This window comes from Colobus angolensis, unplaced genomic scaffold, assembly GCF_000951035.1.
Source record: "Colobus angolensis palliatus isolate OR3802 unplaced genomic scaffold, Cang.pa_1.0 Scaffold32, whole genome shotgun sequence".
NCBI lineage: Eukaryota > Metazoa > Chordata > Mammalia > Primates > Cercopithecidae > Colobus > Colobus angolensis.
In genome coordinates, this window is record NW_012116488.1 from 354,755 (window position 1) to 372,857 (window position 18,103).

Consider the following 18,103-nt stretch of genomic DNA (forward strand, 5'->3'; position numbering starts at 1 on the left):
TGTGTGCCTGTGCGTGCATGCAGTGCATGTGTGTGCATGCAGCGTGTGTGCATGTACGTATATGCTTATGTCTGTGTGCATGCAGTGTGTGTGTGTGTGGCTGTGTGCATGCAGTGTGTGTGTGCATGTGCGTGTGTGCCTGTGTGTGCATGCAGTGTGTGCATGTGTATGTGCCTGCAGTGTGTGCTTGTGCTTGTGTGCCTGTGTGCATGCAGTGTGTGTGTGCGTGTGTGCCTGTGTCTGTGCGCCTGCAGTGTGTTTGTGCGTGTGTGCCTGTGTGCATGCAGTGTATGGGTGCTTGTGTCTGTGTGCATGCAATGTGTGCATGTGCGTGTGTGCCTGTGTCTGCATGCAGTGCATGTGTGCCTGTGTCTACATGCAGTGTGTGCATGCGTGTATGCCTGTGTATGCGTGCAGTGTGTGTGCATGTGTGTGTGCCTGTGTCTATGTGCATGCAATGTGTGCGCATGTGCATGTGTGCCTGTGTCTGCAAGCAGTGTGTGTGCCCCTGTGTGCATGCAGTGTGTGCATGTGCGTGTGTGCCTGTCTGTGCATGCTGTGTGTGCGCATGTCTGTGCATGCAGTGCATATGCACACAGTATGTGTGTGTCGGTGCACTCAGTACGTGTGTGCGTGCATGTGTACTTGTGTCTGCACACAGTATGTGAGCATGTCTAAGTTTTTGTGTGCAAGTGCAGATGTGCATGCCTATGTGTCTCTGTGCATGCAGTGCGTGTGCATGCAACACGTGTATCTGTATGTCTACACAGCGTGTGTGTGCATGTCTGTGTTTCTGTGTACATGTGTGCGCATGTGTATACACAGTGCGTGTTTGTGTGCATGGGGCGTGCATGTGTCTTAAATCTCTCGAGTGTGCGCAGTGTGTGTGTGCGTGAGTCTGTGTGCGCATACATCTGTGTGTTCATGCACTGCTTTCTGCATTCAAAACCCATCAGTCTTCCCCCACAAATGGCCGTGATCCGATTCGTCAATATTTAGTGTTCTAAGACGGAAGCATGAAGACCTCAGGGCTGGGGATACCTCGACCCTCCGCACCCCCACCCCCACTCAGGCCTGGGCAGCTCAGGCCGTTCCAGCAGGGCAGGGGAGAGGGGGGTCTACCTGGGGACAGAAGGGCATGTCCCGGTTGCCCTTGCAGCCCATGGGGGCAGCTTTTCACCCACGCTCGGATGAGGAAAAAGGGACTTGGACTACTTGGAAAGAGGCTGAGGCTCCAACCTGAGGAAGGGAGGTGGGGACAGACCACCGAGGAGGGGCTCAGCTGAGGAGGCACTGCCTCAGCCCAGCGACCACAGCGTCCCTCAGCAGCAGCTGTGCTGCCTTGGGCGGCCCAGGCATGACAGCCCCTCCTTGCTGTGGGGGAACCAGCCTGAGCTGCACCCCCATTCTCTTTGGCTGCCGGTGGCTGCCCAGCCCATCTCCCTCTGGCCACCTGCCCCTAGTCCCGTGTCGTGACGCATGCTTCCCCTGATGACAGACACCTGCAGAACCCGAGCTGGGCCATGCAGGGGTGTGGGCCGCTGAGCCATACGGGGATGTGGGCAGCCGCTCCCTCCAAGCTTGTGTCCTCCTCACTCTGCGGTCACTTGGGCTGGTGTGGCCCTCGGGGTCTTCCTCTAGCCCAGGCAGATGAGTCTGCCGTCACGCCTGAACATCCCCTCTGGGGACAGGCAGAGGGGCCAGCGTGGGCCGTGGGCCCCAGCCCCCATATCTGGAAGGGGGGCAAAGGGGGGCCCACCAGATGAGCTCCCCTCCTGTCTGCTTACAGGCCCCAGGGTCCCCCCAAGCTGGGCTGGGACTGGACTTCAGCTGAGTGGGGTCAGCACGTGCTGGCGTGGCTGTGCTGAGCCCAGCAGTGGCTTTGTGTGATCGGTGGGCGCAGCGCGCCCACATCCTCAGGCCCCTGACTGGGGACTCCCTACAGGCCAAGGCCGTGGCCGAGGTGATGGCAGGTGGGAGCTTGTTCTCCAGGTGCTCTCAGACCCTCCCGTGTGGACGGGCTGCCTCAGATTCACACAGGATATTGCAAGGAAGGGGAAGCCCCTGAGGCAGGCCCCCACCTGGCCCTCAGACCCCGGGAGCCCTCACGGTTCTGCACCCTTGAACACCACGCACCCTCTCTCTAGCCGGGCTCTGCAGGAGCAGGGAGCTTTTTGGCCCCCTAGGGTGAGGCCTGGCACAGCTGCTTCCTGGTTCTGGAAAAGCTGGATTTGTCTGTCAGAACCTTGGGTCAGTGTAGCAGGACCTTGTGACTTGAATCTCAGCCTGTCCTCAGTGCCAGGTGGGGGAGGAAGGGCATGTCCCTGCAGGAAGTTCACCCTCATAACAGCGCCGTTCTCCCTGTGGCCCCATAGTCCTGCCCGCCAGGCTCTGCTCCTCTCTGGCTAAGGCACAGTCTGCTGAAGTCAAAGAAACTACCTCTTCTAGAGGTTGCAGTGGGCCGAGATCACGCTGCTGCACTCTAACCTGGTCACAAAGCAAGATTCCGTCTCAGAAAAAAAAAGAAAAAAACTGCCTCTCCTTGAGCTGGGGGAGGCTCAGGGCCCTCCTCAACGGGGGCCTGCTGGCCTGACCTTCCGGAGCATGAATCTCCTGGGGACTTAGTCCCACCCACCAAGATCAGGCCTCCGACCCAGCTGCCGGGCCTGCCTGCTGGAGTGCCAGCCACTTTTGGAGAGACCACGGTGGGGTGTCTCATCGCAGTCAGCCTGCGGAGAAGCTCCGCCACAGGGCCAGCCGCCATCCCCAGAGGCCCCCGCTCCACTGCACAGTGGGCCTGGGGATGGGGGTGGGGACGGCGGAGCAGCGCCTGCCAGGCTCCAGGAACCAGGCTGGAGGCCTGGCCTGAGGATACAGCACCACCAGGAGCTCTGGGAGCTCAGGGTCCCACTTCTTCCAGACTATGGAGAGGGCCACATGGGGAGCCTGGGGCCTCAGCCTGGCTCACACCTGCTGTCAGCTTCACCCCGAGCAGAGCTCCATGTCTAGGTGTTCTGCTAATGTCCACTTGTCATGGGGTTCCTTCCCAGTGTCCCGAGAGTTCATCTAACACGTCACAGCCAGGCAGGGCCCTGACTCAGGCCCCCTACCGCCTCCCCACACAGCTGCGCCCTGGAGGGAAGGGCTCTTCCCCTGCTGCATCCTTCCCCACAGGCCCTGAGCCCTCTCACTGCCCGCCTGACAGCCCTGTGTCTATACTGGGGCTTGCGGGGAATGCCTGCGTCCTCTCCCGTGGGGTCCGCTGTCTCCCTGGGGGGACCAGCAGTCTCCAAGAAGACTTGGCATGTGGAAGGCACCTTTGGCCTTTGTGTGTGGCGGGCCAGCGAGCAGGCCCTGTGCAGGGTGTTGTCAGGTGAAGCAGGATTGCCCTGGGCCTGACGGGGATTGGGGAAGCAGTCTGGGGTCTTCGGGTCTAACAGTGTCCCTTCCCCTCCTCCCTGAGTGAAGTAGGGCAGCAGGCAGCTCCTTGAGGGCTCAGGCACTGTTGGAAGAGGAGTGGGCCGGGGAGCGGGGCGTCTGCAGCTTCTGTGTTTCTGCGTCAAGCGGTGCACCCTGTTGAGAATGTGAACGGGTAGGAGCTCTGTGTTGAGGTGAGGTGAGCACTGATGGAGCACACAGAGGCTGGACACAGAACCAGACTTCCAGAGGGACCGAGAAACCGTCAGTTAACGCTGGGGAAGTGAAGACAGGCAAAAGGGAACAAGTGGGCTGGTGTTCTGGGAGCCTGCGCTGAGGCCGCCATGCTGTGCTTCCTTTTGCAGGTTGAGGCCTCTGGTGTCTACACAGCCAGCGAAGAAGGCGGCCGCAGGAGAGGTGCGTTGTCCCATGCAGCCGGGGCAGGGGGACCTTGGGAGGCAGCCCACCCATTTCTTCCTGGGCCCAGATGCTTGGTCTGTGAGCACAGGGAGAGCAGGCCTGGCAGAGGCACCTGCCCCTTTGCTGCACACTGGCCTGGCATGGACAGAGAATCGAGGCCCGAGGGCGGGGCTCCCAGTTGCTAGAGCAGGAGCGGGCGGGAAGTGGGGACCGTTGTGTACCTCCTGCTCAGCACTCGGGCCAAGGCTGAGCAGCCTTGCTGTGGGCCTCGTGCTTGCAGGGAAGCTGTATGGAGGAGGCAGGCGCTGCCAGGTGCCTGTATGGAGGAAGCAGGCACTGCCAGGCCACAGGGCCCAGCCCTTCATGGCTCAGGGGTCTTTCACCTGCACTGTCATTTGTTGGTGACTGGTCTGGCCCAGGAAACCAGGGAGCAGCAGGGAGGGTCCCAGTGCAGCTGAAGGTGCTGGCGGGTTACGGCCCCAGCAGCCTCTCTGTGTTCTGGGGGCCAGGCCAGGCCGAGGCCTATGGTCTGGAAGGGCGTTCTGCGTGCTCCCCGAGCACTGGGGTGGGGCCCAGTAGGGTCCAGGAGCAGGGGCTGGCGGAGGCCTGAGGGTGGGATCTTGATGCTGACACAGCTCGTGGTGCAGCCACCAGGAGGCCAGAAGGAGCCAGTGGGCCTGGGAGCCCTGGCCCACCCTGGGACCCGCTGGAGGGGCAGGAGTGGCTGAGCACCCTGGGCCCGCCCTGGGGGGTCGGGGGGGTCTGTTGGGAGGAAGTGCTCCCAGCTCTGTGTGTATCCGAGCCCTGCTTCGTTCCAGGCTGTGCTCCCAAGCTCTCCCGCCCTCAGAGCTGAGCCTGCCAGGCCCCAGGCGGTCCTGGTGGAGAGCGGGCCTGTGTCGTACCATGCTGATGAGGAGGCTGACGAGGAGGAACCTGACGAGGAGGACGGGGAGCCCTGCGTCAGTGCCCTGCAGATGATGGGCGGCAATGGTGGGTGGGGCCCGACAGCTGGGAGGGGTTCAAGGGAATTAAAGGCATCAGCTACTGCCCCTCATGATCCCTGAACTTGGGCCTGTTGGCTTCAAATTGAATTTCTGTTTCTCCCGGGAAAGAAATTTGAACTAAGACATTTTGTAAATTGGTCATGTCGATTGTGAGGTTGGAGCCAGCCAGGGTCAGAGAGGCTAGGGACGGTGAGGTACCCACCATGAGGGCCGCCCAGCCAGCAGCATGAGGTTCCCGGGTCTGCCCATTACCATGGACCTGCACTCCCAGGGAGGGAGGCTGAGGGAGCCCATGCTGCTCTCAGGTGCCCTCGACGAGGAGCGAGGCCCTGCTCTGGGTGCATGCCAGTCCCAGGAGGTGGAGAGGAGCCCAAGATGGCTCCTGGCGGGGCACGGGGACCACAGCCAGTGGGGCTGGGGCCGGAGTCTCCTGGAGGGTACCAGGAACAGGGTGGGTGGAGGGGCTCTGGGCTCCTGGCTCCCACAGAGACCCTGGGCTTCATGACTGTGCTCTTCTGCAGACTACGGCTGTGACGGCGATGAGGACGACGGCTACTGAAGCGCGCCTCCAGGCAGGTGGCGTCCTGGCGGGGGGCCTCGCGGGCCTTCTCAGCGTCAGATGGGCTTACAGGACCGCAGCAGGCAGGCCCCAGCACCAAGACTCCTGGTGACAGGTGGCACCTGCCCCACAGCCCTGTCCCCTGTGGAACTTGCCATTGGGATTGTGTTTCTATCCAGCAAGGGAAACCGGACCAAGCGTCTGCTTGTGTGTGATCAGATGTGGGCCTGGTGTGCGCAGGGCTAGGTCCCGCTGCCTGCCGTCGACTCGCCCAAGGACCCTCCAAGGCCGGCCGTGTGGTGTTGCTACCAGAAGGAAACAGGCTTAGGGCAGCCCAGCGCTGGTCCACGTGTGTGGAGGGCTGATTGTGCTGGCCCTGTGACTCAGGACCAGCTCTGGAGTCTGCAGCCACCCTCCGCACCGTCCCTCCTGAGCAGCACTCGGCACCAGTGGCCTCCGCCAGAGAGGAAGCTGGAGCCCTGCGGTTGTCTGGTGCAGCCGTGGGAGCTGAGGGTCTGGCACTTGAGAGGCAGCAGCTCTCCCGCGACCACACTGTCTGAAGGTCCTCTGACTCCAGCTGTGGCCCTGCATCCAGATACCTGCCTCCTCCAGACCCCCCTCCCACTGCCTGCACCGCCTGGAGCAGCATGGGGTTCAGACTTCTGCTTCAGGGACACGAGTTGTGTCCCCAGGAGCCCTGCGGCTGCCAGCAGGCGAACTGAGTGCCCAACAGCCGAGACCGGCGCCCACCCGCCTGAGCATAACTAGGCAGTGCGGGCGTGGCCTGCATAGTGTCCTGGTGTTGGGAGTGCCCCGTGGACAGAGCCAGAGGGCAGTGGCGCTCCCTGTCAGAGGTCCCCCATCCAGGAGGGAGGGCAGAGGGAGGCCCGAGAGCCTCCCCAGGGCCAGGCCTCTTCATGGGAAGGCCCAGCACCACCCGTAGGGGTCTCAGCTCTGGCATGGCTGCCCTGGATGTGGCTGAGGAGGGGCCTCATCCTGTGTCCCTGGGAGAGGGTGGCCTGGAGGCAGAGCCGTGCCGCACTGACCCCTGGAGGCCTCATCCTCCCCGTGGAATGGGCTGTATGTCCTGCCCCCACTTGGCCCACAGCAGGCCAGACCCCCCATACCCCCACGCGGAGCTCAGCAGCCAGCCTGGGTCTTGCCAGGGCTTCTCGAAGGCTCGAGGGAAGAATAGATTTAGTAAAGCAGAAAGATCTGTGGTTACTTAACAGAAATCGCCCGAGGCTTGTCTGATTCTGTGTTGCGATCTGTGGCCAGCGCGGTGTCAGGTGCATCAGGGGCCACGTAGCGCCAGCTGGAGCCAGCCCTTTGTGACCCGACCCGTGTCTCAGATCAAGAACTGGGGCTGCTGGCTGCACGGCCTGGCCGTGGGTATTAGCCCCTGAGACCCGGAGGCTGCCCTGAGTGAGGGGTGTGGGGTCTTTAGGTCCCCTTGACTACTGCAGCAGCTGTAAGTGAGTGTGCATTAGCCTGGGCTGGACGTGGGCTGGGCATGAGTGTGCCACAGGGGACCGGGTGGACAAGCCCCTGCTTGGGCCCCCAGCACAGTGTGGGCACCGGGAGGTGAGTGCTGTGAAGAGAGTGAAGCGGCAGGACCAGTCCACAAGGGCTTCACTGAGGCTGAGGTGACAGGAAGCAGCACCTGGGCCAGGGTGGGCGGGCCTGGGGGCCTTAGGTGGCACCCAGAGCCCCCGAGGGAGGTGCAGGTGGGCTGTGGGGCCACAGAGCAGGGGACTTGGAGAGGGTGCTCTTAGAGGAACCCTGAGGACCAGCTGGAGGGGCTCCCGGCCTGGCAGATGGCCACTGGGGCCGGGCCAGAGATGACAGCCAGGTGCCATGGAGTGGGGGTTTTGTTGGAGATCGAAGAGGGTGGATTTGGGGGGTGAGATGGGTGATACCTGCCACCAGATCTTATTTGAGGAGGAGACCAGATGTGTGGCTGAGGGGCACAGGCGAGGCCGGCAGTGCCCTGTGTCAGGGATCCAGGCCCCGGCCTGGGTGCTGGGGTGCAGGGCTGGGGGCAGTGTCGGGCTCTCGTGGTGCTGTTTGCCAGGCTGTGGGCCCCAGGCACAGGTGGGCTGCAGCTCTGCAGGAGGGATGGAGTCCTCATCCCAGGGAGACCTGCTCTGGGGGCAGCTGGGTGTTGGAGGGAGGTTTTCCGGACAGACAGCTCTGGCTGGGCATTTCCACTCGGGAGGCCAGGAAGGAGGGTTTCCATGCTGCCTGTGCAGAAGCAACTTGGCACACAGGTGGTTTAGGATACTGGTGGAAGGGCCTGCCTGAGGCTGGAGGGAGAGGGAGGGGTGGAGAGGTGGGTGGGAGGTGAGGGCCAGGGGAAGGGGAGGCCCAGGAGACAGTGGCTGTCCACCCTTTGCAGGGGTTGGGTGGGGCTTGGGGGCTGGGGCATGGGAGAGGATGGCTGGGGTGTGGGGCTGAGGGGCATAGGCGGGGCCGGACGGTGACCAGTGTGCCAGAGTCAAGCCCCACAGCGGCTGCTGGGACATCTCTGGTCTGGTGGAGGAAAGACTTCCCAGAGGGTGCGGTGTGGAACACAGCGTCCGGGTCCTGGAGCTGTGGGGACCTGTGCCACACAGACACTTGGGTGGCCAAGGTGCTGAGGCGCTGTGGCCCAGGAGTAGACAGCCATAGTGGCCGGGTGCCTTTGGGTGCTGGCCTGAACCCTGGGTTTGGGCTTTCCCTGCCACGAGTTTCGAGCTCAAGGGGTGCATTCAGGTCTGTATCCCTCGGTCCCGTAAGTGGCTTGGGGGCCACATCTCCCAACCCAGAGGCTGACAGGCCTGAAGCAGTGCTTGGCCAGCTGTGACCCTGCAGCTGCGCGGGGCCTGTCAGCATGCCCAGCAGCAGCTCGGGCACCTTCTGCCTGCGCCCTTCCCAGTGCCAGGACCAGACCATGCTCCAGCCTCAGGGAAGGGGGAGCCCAGCCTTTCAACTGCGCCTCAATGTTCTTAGCCCAGCTTGCTATCTGTCCCCTTGAATGCTGCCTTCTGGGCTGGGCCTGCCAGGCACACACACCCCAGCCTTGAGCAGCCCCCGCCGCCGCCTGCTGCCTGCTGCCTGCTCAGAGCAGGGCCATCAGAGGCTGTCACGAACTGGCTTAGGAACCTGGTGTTTGGTGGCCACCACCACCCCATGGATACCATGTTCCAGTCCTGACAGGACTGGAGAACAGCCCGTTGGGGGCTCAGTGGTCCAGGGCTTTGTGAGCACGTGTCTACCTTTGGGGGTGCCCAGGAGAAGTCGTTTGCACAGCTTCATAGAGTGAAGGGGTGGGGCCTCTGGGGCTCAGGGCTGGGTCAGGCCCAAGCTCCGCCACAGCCAGCCCTGAGGTCCCTCTTCTTGGTCCCGCTGTTCTGTGCCTGAATGCTTCCTCCTTTGCAGCCCATGGAGCTGGGGGCGGGGAGAGTCCCCTGGAGGGATCCCCTTAAGCCACAGAGTTTGTGGGTGGGGCACAAGAGCTCGCCTTTCTCCTCCTCTGGGCTCCTTGCCAAGTCCTTAGGGATGTCTGCCCTGTGACCTCACTCCCTGACCCAGAGAATAAGCTGGGCCATGCCCCACACCCCTGTATCCCAACTACAGAGGGGCTGCCATGCCTGCCCACAATCCCTGTATCCCAACTACAGAGGGGCTGCCATGCCCATGCCCCCGTACCCCAACTGCAGAGGGGCTGCCATCCCTGCCCACATGCTCACTGGCTCTTCTTCTGCCCCATACTCATTTGGCCCAGCCGTATGGGTGTGGAGCACGCGGGCCAGGGGAGGGACAGGTTGGGCATCTGCGCCTCTGAGTTTGGCTTCCTCAAGTCCCTGCATGGGCACTGGTGGTCTCCAGGCCTTCCTGAGCGCAGGTGCTTGGCAGGAGACGAAGTGCCGGAGGGAGGGGATCCCGTGTCCAACGCAGCTCACAACGGGTGGCCCGGCAGCTTCTGTCTGGTGCTGAGGAGCGAGGATGGCCAGCACCCCTCCGCAGCTGGCTGCGTCACGCCGAGTGGCGCCTGGAGCCTTCACCTGTGGCTTGGAGTGAGGTCGGGGCCACTGGGTGGTGGGCAGGTCGGCAGCTTCAGAGTCAGGCCCCGGGCAGGCCCAGCCCAGCTGCTGCTCCCAGTGTGGCCAGACACTCCCCTCTCCACTGGCCTGAGCTGCCTGCCTGGGCTGAGTGTTCAGGGCAGGCTGGCATCGGCCCAGAGCTGCCAAGAGCAGGGGCAGGGCCTCAAGGACAGAAGGGTGAGTAGGGGCTGCAGAAGGCAGTGGCCCCAGCCCCGGCAGTGTGTCCTCGTGGAGACTGGCTGGATGTTTAACCTGAGGCCCGGTCCCTCCAGCTGCTGGCCTGGGCGGCTTCTCTCCCTTCTGGTGCCTTGGGGAGGGGTCTCCCTGCAGGCTCAGGGCTGCAAAGCTGGAGCATTGCTGGGTGGGAGGGGCACCTGCATGGCCTCTGCCCCCGCCCCTGGCCTCCCACCACTTGTCAGGCTCTGCAAGGGTAGAGGGCAGCAGTGGGCCCTGCGGGGAAGGGCCACAGGGCCAAGGAACCCCAAGGACCCTGGATGAGCAGAGCTGGGCCCTGGAGATCCTCTGCTGGCACTGGAGAGGCAGAGCCCTGGAGGTTCTCCCGTGGTCCGGGGCTGTCCCCACATGTGGCAAGATCTACTTCAGGCTGGGAGTGTGACTGGCAGCCAGCAGCCGTGGTCTCTCTGCCAGGGATACCCCAACTTCTCCAGCCTCCCACAGTCCCCAGGCCTCCTCGTGTGTCCCCACTGTGCTTGGCGTGCACCAGCCAGGGGTCAGCTTTCTGGGAATGGAGCATCTGTGTGTGAGTGTGTGTGCATCCATGAGCACATGTGTATGCCCGGGGAGCCTTGGAGCATCCTGGACCCCTGTCCTAGCGTGGAGTTTGGTGGTGTGTGCTGGGAACTTTGTGGGGCCAAGGGCCAGGACCCAAGACCAAGTCCCTCTGTTCACCACTCCCACCCCAGCTCAGCACATACGGCTCAGGGCCAGGGGGCAGGAAGCACGGGTGTCCAGCCCAATTTCAGGTGGGACATAGTGGGCAGGTTCTGCCCATTCATGCAGCCACAGAGCTTTCCTGGGCAGTTTTTTGCCCTCCACCAAGTCTAAGTCACCTTTGCCCGCATGCCAGAAGTGACGGCAGGGCAGGGGCTGAGGGCCACACGGGCTGCTGGCTGCTGGCTGCTGGCTGCTGGGCTAGAGTCAGCCAGCCAGAGAGAGGACGGAGCCGGCAGCCTCAGGGGCACACATGTGCAGCCATGTGACCATCCACAGAGAAATGTACAATGCTTTTACATACGTATGCCTGTGCACACATCACATGTGAGTGCCCTTCCATGCACACATCCTCCATGCCCGCTATTCATGCACACCCAGTACATGTGTACACATACGCACATTCATCTGCATGCGTTGTCTGCTCGCACCCATCCCACCACCACGTGCATGGGCTTGAGTGTGTGTGCCCGGACCCACACCTGGATGCACAGATGCTGAGGGCCTGGAGCCTCTGGACCAGCTCAGGATGTCGAGCCCGGTTGGGGCAGACAACTGGCCCCAGTCCACACCACATGGTAGCTGAGCCCTCAGATACTTGTGGGCCTGTGGATGATCTTTTAAATTTTTAAATAATTTTATTGAGCTTGACTCATGCTATGTTGACCAGGCTGGCCTTCAATCCCTGGGCTCCAGCAATCTTCCCGCCTCAGCCCCCGGAGTAGCTGGGACGGCAGGTGTGAGCCACCGCGCCCGATTGGGGATGCTCTTGGTAGTTTCTCCTTGAAGGGGCACCGTGACAGGGCCCAGGAGTCACCAGGCCTGGCCCTGCAGCCACTCTCCACAGATGCGGTGGGGAGGGATGGTCTGGGCGCTTGTGTCTGGTGACTCTGGTACCTGATGGTCACCCAGCCCACCCCAGTGCTGTGTGACCTGGCACCTGTTCCATCCCTCGGCCACAGAGTGGGGAGTGAGGCAGCACCAGGCTGGGTGAGCGCTCCAGCGTGACCCCCCCACTGCCCAGGCCCCTGGAGTAGGGGACAGCAGACAGGCCCAGGCTCCCCCCACCCCCAGGTGCCCTCTGCTGCCCACGTCTGCCCCTCCGCCAAGCAGGCCCCTGGTCAGTCCAGCCAGGGTAGGTCAGAATGGGCCTGGGCTGGGCATTGCTGGGGCAGCGAGGGACACCTGCAAGGCCTCCCACTGAGTGAGGCTCTGCGAGGACAGATGCCGGGCAGCCCCTGAGGATGCCCCCACTCCTCCCTCTGCCTCCTACTCCCCATCCTCCACCCCTCCCTCCACCTCCACCCCATCCCCTCCCTCCGCCTCCCAACCTTTCTTTCCACCGTCTGTCCCCCAGTGTCCTTGAAGGCACTGACAGTAGCCCTCTTCTAGGCCCTTCTGCTGCTCCCTGGTCCTGTTCCAGGTGGGGTGGGGGCTGCTGCATGAGGAGCTGCTGAGCCTGGGGCCAGAAATGGGGGGCTCTTTTGTCATTGTCTGGAGTCTGAGTCTGCCACCTGCTCCCCTGGTTTGAGGGCGTCGGGAGGAGTGTGGAGCACGCCCTTCCCAGCCCCCACAGCTGGGTGGTGGTGGGTGGGGGCCGCCCAGCCGTTCTCCCACGGAGCTTTCAGGTAGTAGCCAGACACAGCAGGCTGACATGGAGCCACTGAGGGACTGGCACCCGGGATCCAGGCTCCTGCGGGACCGGCCTGCCCGGCGTGTCCAGGAGACTCGGCTGGCCCGCCCCCTGGCGGCCACGGGCGGCACCATCTGGAAGTGGACATTTACGTCCTTGGGGCGCCTGGCCTTTTCCCGGGTAATGAAGGCCACCTCGCACCCCATCCGGTGAATCTGGAGGCCACGAAGACGCCTTTATGGTATTTGTCATTGTATCAGGTCTTTGCTGAACGCTGGAGCCCTGCCTGGCTGGTGCTCCCCAACCCCACACAGCAAGGCCTTGCCTTCCTCCTCAGTCCTTCCCTTTCAGGGTCTGAGGACCCCTTGGCCAAGACAGTGGAGGCAGGCTCAGAGGAAGAGGAGCCCTGAGCCTTGGGAGCTTCGGGAGCTTACCCGCCCCTGCAGCGTCCCAGTCCCAGTCCTGGCCCCAGAGACCTTAGTGGGGCTCTGGACACACTCCAGGCCTGCACATCCCGGCCTCACCCCTTAGCCTGCGGTCTGAGACCTCCGCCAGCAAGCTGAACAGACGGCCGGAGGCCTCAGAGTCCAGAGCTCTGCCAGACCCACCTGCCACCTTCGATTCTAGAAAGCCCCCCAATCCTGCCTTCCCCTGCAGGACTGGCCCCCAATTTCTGCATCTCCAGGGGCACCCCAGGACCATCTGGGGAGGCAGGGCATGCACGTGCCCTGAGGCAGCCCCGCTTCGAGTCCCCTGTCCTGCGTGAGGACAGATGGCCCTTCTCAGGCCTTGAGTGCCAGGACCCTCTGCCCTCTCCAGCCTAGGTGCGCCTGCCCCAGAGCCGACACCCTCCAGGGTCCCTTGGCTCTCAGCCCCCACAGGGCTCAGCCGCCCTGCAGATGCACCCTGGTCTCTTGGGAGGCACCGAGCGGGGGTTGGTTGCCTTTGTCTCCAGCCTGTGGGGACTCCGGGCCCAGTACTCTGCATCCTTCCAAGCTCTGATGCCGTGCTGAGCCCGCTGCCTGCACGGTTCAGACGGGCGGCTTCCTGGGCCATCAGTAACTGTCTCTGCCGCCTGTGCTACGTGCCTGAAGGGCTGGCAGGTCCCTGGGGAGGCCAGGACCTGGGCCAGGCTGGTAAGAGGTGGCGCCGGGGGCAGGACCCAAAGCTGCAGTCAGTGCCTGAGGCCGGCCCAGGCCCTTCAAAGGGGCCGTGGGCGGTGGCAAAGAGGAGGTTCTGTGTAGTTTTCCTGCCTGGAGAGGAACCTGGCTCAGGAAGCCATTGTCCCCACACAATGAGCACGGCTGGGACTGTGAGGTCAGGGGCGCTAGGCTGGGGGACCCAACCCTGACCTCCACCCCGATTCTGTTCCATCCCTGATACAGTGATGCACAGTGCCCCCTCGGGCTGCCACCCCAGCTGACCCTGGCCAGGGAGAGCCACAGCTGGGGTCAGGGCACTCCTGAGCAGTCTAGGGGCCTAGATTGGGGAAGCGCCGGAGCTCAGGCTCGCTGACAGGCAGGGAGGGAGCGTCACACATACCCACTTCACAGCAAAGCCGGGACCGGAGGCCAGCCCTGCTGTCTCTGACAACGGAGGCCTAGGAGGCCCTAGCTGGACTGAGATTGGGATGGGAGGCCGGGCAGAAGGCCCAGTCACTCCTGCCCAAGGGAGGCAGTGCCCACTCTGCCAGACGATGTGGGGACCCTCCTTTCCTTTGCAGCCAGGGGCCTTTGCACCAGCCCGACTGAGTCATTGCTGCCTCCCTCTGGACAATAACATTGTCGGCCAGGTGCCCGCCTTGGTGGAGCCTGGGAAAATGACCCCAGCCTGACCTGGCAGCCAGCACACCTCAGGGGGTGGCCTCCATGACTCTGCTCCAGCCTTGACCACCTGTAGTGCTGAGTTGGCTGCCATGCAGGTCTTGGGCGGGAGTGCAGGGCTGGACTGCAGGTGCCGCCGAAACTCGCAGGTGGAGGCGGCACTGTAGGCTGAGGCTGAGCTAGGGTCAGCACCTGCACGCCACAGCCTCGCCTGCCTGGAGCCACAGGAACACACATGCTTGGAGACACGTACTCAGCATGGCGACGATGTTCAAGCTTCCGTCTCTGTGCTCTGCCCCCGGGGCGCCTGGAGGATGGGGAGTGGGCTGCCATCCCCGCACAGCCCACCCTCCAGGCCTCACCCCCTCTGAGTTGCCCTCCCACAAACCTCTGACCAAGGCATTCCCTCCAGCTGCACATGGCGTTCTGGAAAATGCGTGTTTGTCATTCATTTGTTCATGGATTCACTCAGCAAACGCAGCAAACGTGGAGAAAGCCAAGCACATGTGCAGAGCCAGTGAGGATGAAGCAGGGAACTGGGAGTGCTGCCCTCAGGCCGGCGCCCTTCTCACTGTAGGGGAGAAGCACTTCGAGCCACACCCCCCACCCCACAAGATCCATAGGCACAAGTTTGTGTAGGGAAATCAGGGCGTGAGGCGTGGCAGCCGGCCTGCAGAGGAGAAGTGGACTGGCCAGCCGCTGGAGGGTGGGCTGTGCGGCTGTGAGCAGAGCGCATGCTTAGTTCCATTTCAGAGCACTCTGGGGAGGGGATGGAGAAAGACCCAGAGGCTGGGGGTGCCCCTGGGTGGGCCCAGGAGGTGGGTGGAGGAGATGAGGCTGGCTCCCTGGTGAAGGTCTCAGCAGGGATTTGTCATTAGGGAAGGGGGACAGCGGGAAGGAGTGGGCTCAGGTAGGGCGAAATTCAGGGGCCTATGATGCATGGAGGGCTGGGGTTGGAAGAGCCTGGGATGATGGGCGCCTGGGAGGTGGACATCGGGGCTCAGCAGCCTGCTGGTGGCCTTGGAGGGCCCTGGGCACGCCCTTGGGCTGGTATGTCCCAGGCTGGCTCCCGGGGAGGTTGCCATTCAGAGACAATATTTCCCAGTCCACCAAGGGGAGGGGTGTGGTGGTCACATGGCCACTGGGTGACAGTTGCAGCAGTACACACCCAGGCACAGGACACTCGCGGGCTCTGCAAGCTGGGGGAGGCCCCTCGGGCCCTGGCCGTCAGGAGGCGCTGCGGGACAGCTGGGTGGGCTGTGTGGGGTGGGAGCCTGAGGGGCCCTTGGTGCCTGTGTGGGTGCAGCCCTCTTGCACATGTTGGACATGTGTGACAGTGTCATGAGGAGGGTACGAGCCCCGCCGATGGGAGGGGAGGCCTCCAGGGAGGAAAGGAGTCCACTGAGGTGGCTAGCTTCTTTGTCACTTAAATGGGGTGGCCACCTGTATTTAGGGTCGGGGCACTGCATAGGGGAGCTTTCTCGGAGCCTTCTCTGCTCCCCGGTCCGACTTCCATTCTCATCCTGACCCGTGGAGTGTCTCCAGGCGAGCTGGGCGAGGGTCACAATAGGGTGGGGTTGGAGGGTGAGTTCTGCCTTGGGGACACACCTAGCTCAAAGGCAAGGTCCATGGGGTGGAGGCAGGAGAGGCAGCCTCAATGAGGAGGGGCTGAGAGGGCCCTCGGGAGCCCATAAGCCTTCCCAGAGGAGGGGCTGGCCAGGCTGAAATGCGCCACAGAAGGTCCCAGGTGTACGGAGAGGCAGGTCGGCCTTCCAACCTAGGACCCAGGCAACAGAGGGTGTGTGATGGCAGGGCTGGTGGCTCTAGTGAGAGCAGGGCAGAGGTGGGCAGAGTCCCACAGCCAGGGACAGCAAGGGCCTCTGAGAGTAGGGGGGCTGGTGTCCCCTGAGACTGGGGTGTCATGCTCTTTACAGTGGAGGACCCCCAGCTGGTTGGTGGGAGCAGGTGCGGGGCCACTGAGGAGGAGGTGTGTGCTGGGTGGTCGCAGTCCTGCAGCCCAGGCCAGACGGCGGGGTGAGGTGGGGGCAGGGTCCTCTGCTGAGAGCCGGGAGCGGGACATTCGGGTACTGGGCTCTGGATGACTCACTGCTCACCAGGCCGCCCGGCGCCAAGGGGGGGCCTGGCCGCAGGAAGCAGCAAGGGCTGATCAAGGGCAGGAATGGAAGCCGCTGGACCTCCCACTTCCTGTGGCCCGAGTGCTGGGGCTGGACACCGGTGTCCACGGCCTGGGCTGGACGGTTCAGAAAACAGAAGGCACGTGCGCCATGACCTGCGTGGCTGGGCACTGGGGGCATGCAGGATCTGTCCCAGTGGGTACAGGGAGACCCAGGAAGCTCCCGCTCAGGCAGGAAAGAGGTCCCAGAGGGCTGTGGATCAGGGTGGAGTGGAGACAGCGGTCCCAGCAGGGCCAGGCCAGGGCCAGGCCAGTGAGGTGGAGGAGGATATGGCAGGCAGGTATCCACTTGACCAGGCTTCAGAGAGGGTTCAGGGGTACCCAGGAGATGGGGGTGCTCACAGCACATGGTAGGGCATGCTGGGGCTGGCTCCTTGGATGGCGGGGCCCTGGCTGGGCATCGATGCTCAGAGCCCTGAGCCAGGAGACAGCCTGCAGCACCCCAGCATGTCTGGCATGCTGTGGCCACCACCCCAGCCCAGCAGCAGGGGCCCAGGGTGTCATGATGATGCCCACCACCACCGCTGCCAAGGTGGTCCTGTAAGACCCGTGTAGGGGAGCTTCCCTGGAGTTCCGGTCACAGCCCTAGCACCCTCTCCCTGGTACCCCCACCTGACCTGACTCCTGGGGACCCCAGCGAATAAGCAGTCACCACTAGCCCCCTGCCCTGCGATGGCTTGCCACCGCCTCCAGGCTGCCACTCCAGAGCCTTGCTCCTGCCCCTGGTCCAGCATGGCCTCAGCCCCTGCTGTCCCCATCTGTGCCCCTGGGACTCCTTGCCCTTCCCATCAGCACCAGGCCCTCCCCTGACTGGGGTCTATGCCCCACTGCCCCTGCCTGCCAAGCCTTTCCTCTGTCACCTCCTCCCTTGGCAAACTCAACCCAAGTGCCACCTCCAAGAAGCCTTCCTTGCCACCCTCAGCCCCATGGCTGGGCCAGAGCCCTCTCTGGGACCTCTGCAGCTGGCAAGTGTCTCTTTGTCCTGACTCTGCTCACCTTGTGTCATCCCTGTCCTGGCCAGCGGCTTGCTGAGGGAGGTCTGTGGCTGCTAGAGATGATGGCAGGAAGTGCCATGGGCTGGATGTTTGTCTGGGCTTGCCAAGATCGGAAGTGGGCCTGGGCCATCTCACCCTGCCCGGAAGAGAAGGGCTGCCTCAGTTTCCCCAAACCCTGAGTTCTTGTTCCTCTTTCAGCCCCCAGCCCTCGACCCCTCCCAGTGCCACACCCTCCTGTGTGGTTATCTAATCCTGGGGCAGCCAGGTGCCAGGCTGCTGCCGGAAAATGCTGAGGCACCCCCAACCCCTCCCGGCCCTTGCCCTAATGACAGCTCTTCAACTGCCCACACAAAGCCTTCCCAGATTCAGATGGGAACGTGGTGCCCTGAGCCCTCTGGAGCGAGCACAGCGCTGACTCCTGACCTCCCTTGGTGCTCAGGCCTGGGGATGGGGGACAGGGAGCCACCTCTTCACCAGTCCTAGGTCCAGCCTCTGCAAACACAGAGCTGCCCCAGGCCTCGGGGGGGGAGGTAGAATCTTCCGGAAACATGACCCTTGAGGCCTCAGAGGCTGTCGGACAGTCCTGCAGAGTCCGGGGGGGGGCGGGGGATGTGGCCTCTCCCTCCCAATGGCCCTGCCCTGAGGCCCAGCTGGGGAGGCTATTCCTTGGAGTAGACCCTCCCCCCAAGCTGTGTCCCCTTGCAGCATACACAGGCGTGAGGCCCAGGCTGCCCCTGGGGACAGCAAGTGACTGGACCCTGCAGAAAGCCAGGAGATGCCGCAGCCACGTGGCCAGCCCTCCCCGGCTGTCATTCTGTCCAAAACAATGCGAAGGAAACAAGGAAACGCAGCCAAGCCCTGAGGCTCTCCAGTGTCATGACGTCTGGTGCCTTTTGGGGAAATATCAAATATCACACCCTCTTAAAAGCCCGGCTTCCTTGGCGTGCACAAGGGCCAGGCTCTCAGGCAGCCGGGTGGAGTCTGGCCCCCACACCCCCCATCCCCCCGCCCCCGCCTGCCCG

The 18,103-nt window shown here is 63.2% G+C and overlaps 2 protein-coding genes across 3 annotated transcripts in view; both read left to right on the forward strand.

Annotated features, from left to right (window-relative positions):
- Window positions 1-6,006, forward strand: part of BRF1 (BRF1, RNA polymerase III transcription initiation factor 90 kDa subunit) — a 102,484-nt gene extending 96,478 nt beyond the window's left edge. For both annotated transcript variants that reach the window (XM_011951376.1, XM_011951378.1), the window contains exons 16-18: window positions 3,783-3,834; window positions 4,656-4,827; window positions 5,363-6,006. In XM_011951376.1, the coding sequence (XP_011806766.1) occupies window positions 3,783-3,834; window positions 4,656-4,827; window positions 5,363-5,400 (262 nt within the window). In that variant the 3' untranslated portion in view covers window positions 5,401-6,006. The remainder of the gene's footprint in view (window positions 1-3,782; window positions 3,835-4,655; window positions 4,828-5,362) is intronic.
- Window positions 6,007-12,090: 6,084 nt separating this feature from the next.
- NUDT14 (nudix (nucleoside diphosphate linked moiety X)-type motif 14) overlaps window positions 12,091-18,103 on the forward strand; it is a 29,892-nt gene continuing 23,879 nt past the window's right edge. The window contains exon 1 of the mRNA XM_011951570.1: window positions 12,091-12,249. Within this exon, the coding sequence (XP_011806960.1) occupies window positions 12,091-12,249 (159 nt within the window). The remainder of the gene's footprint in view (window positions 12,250-18,103) is intronic.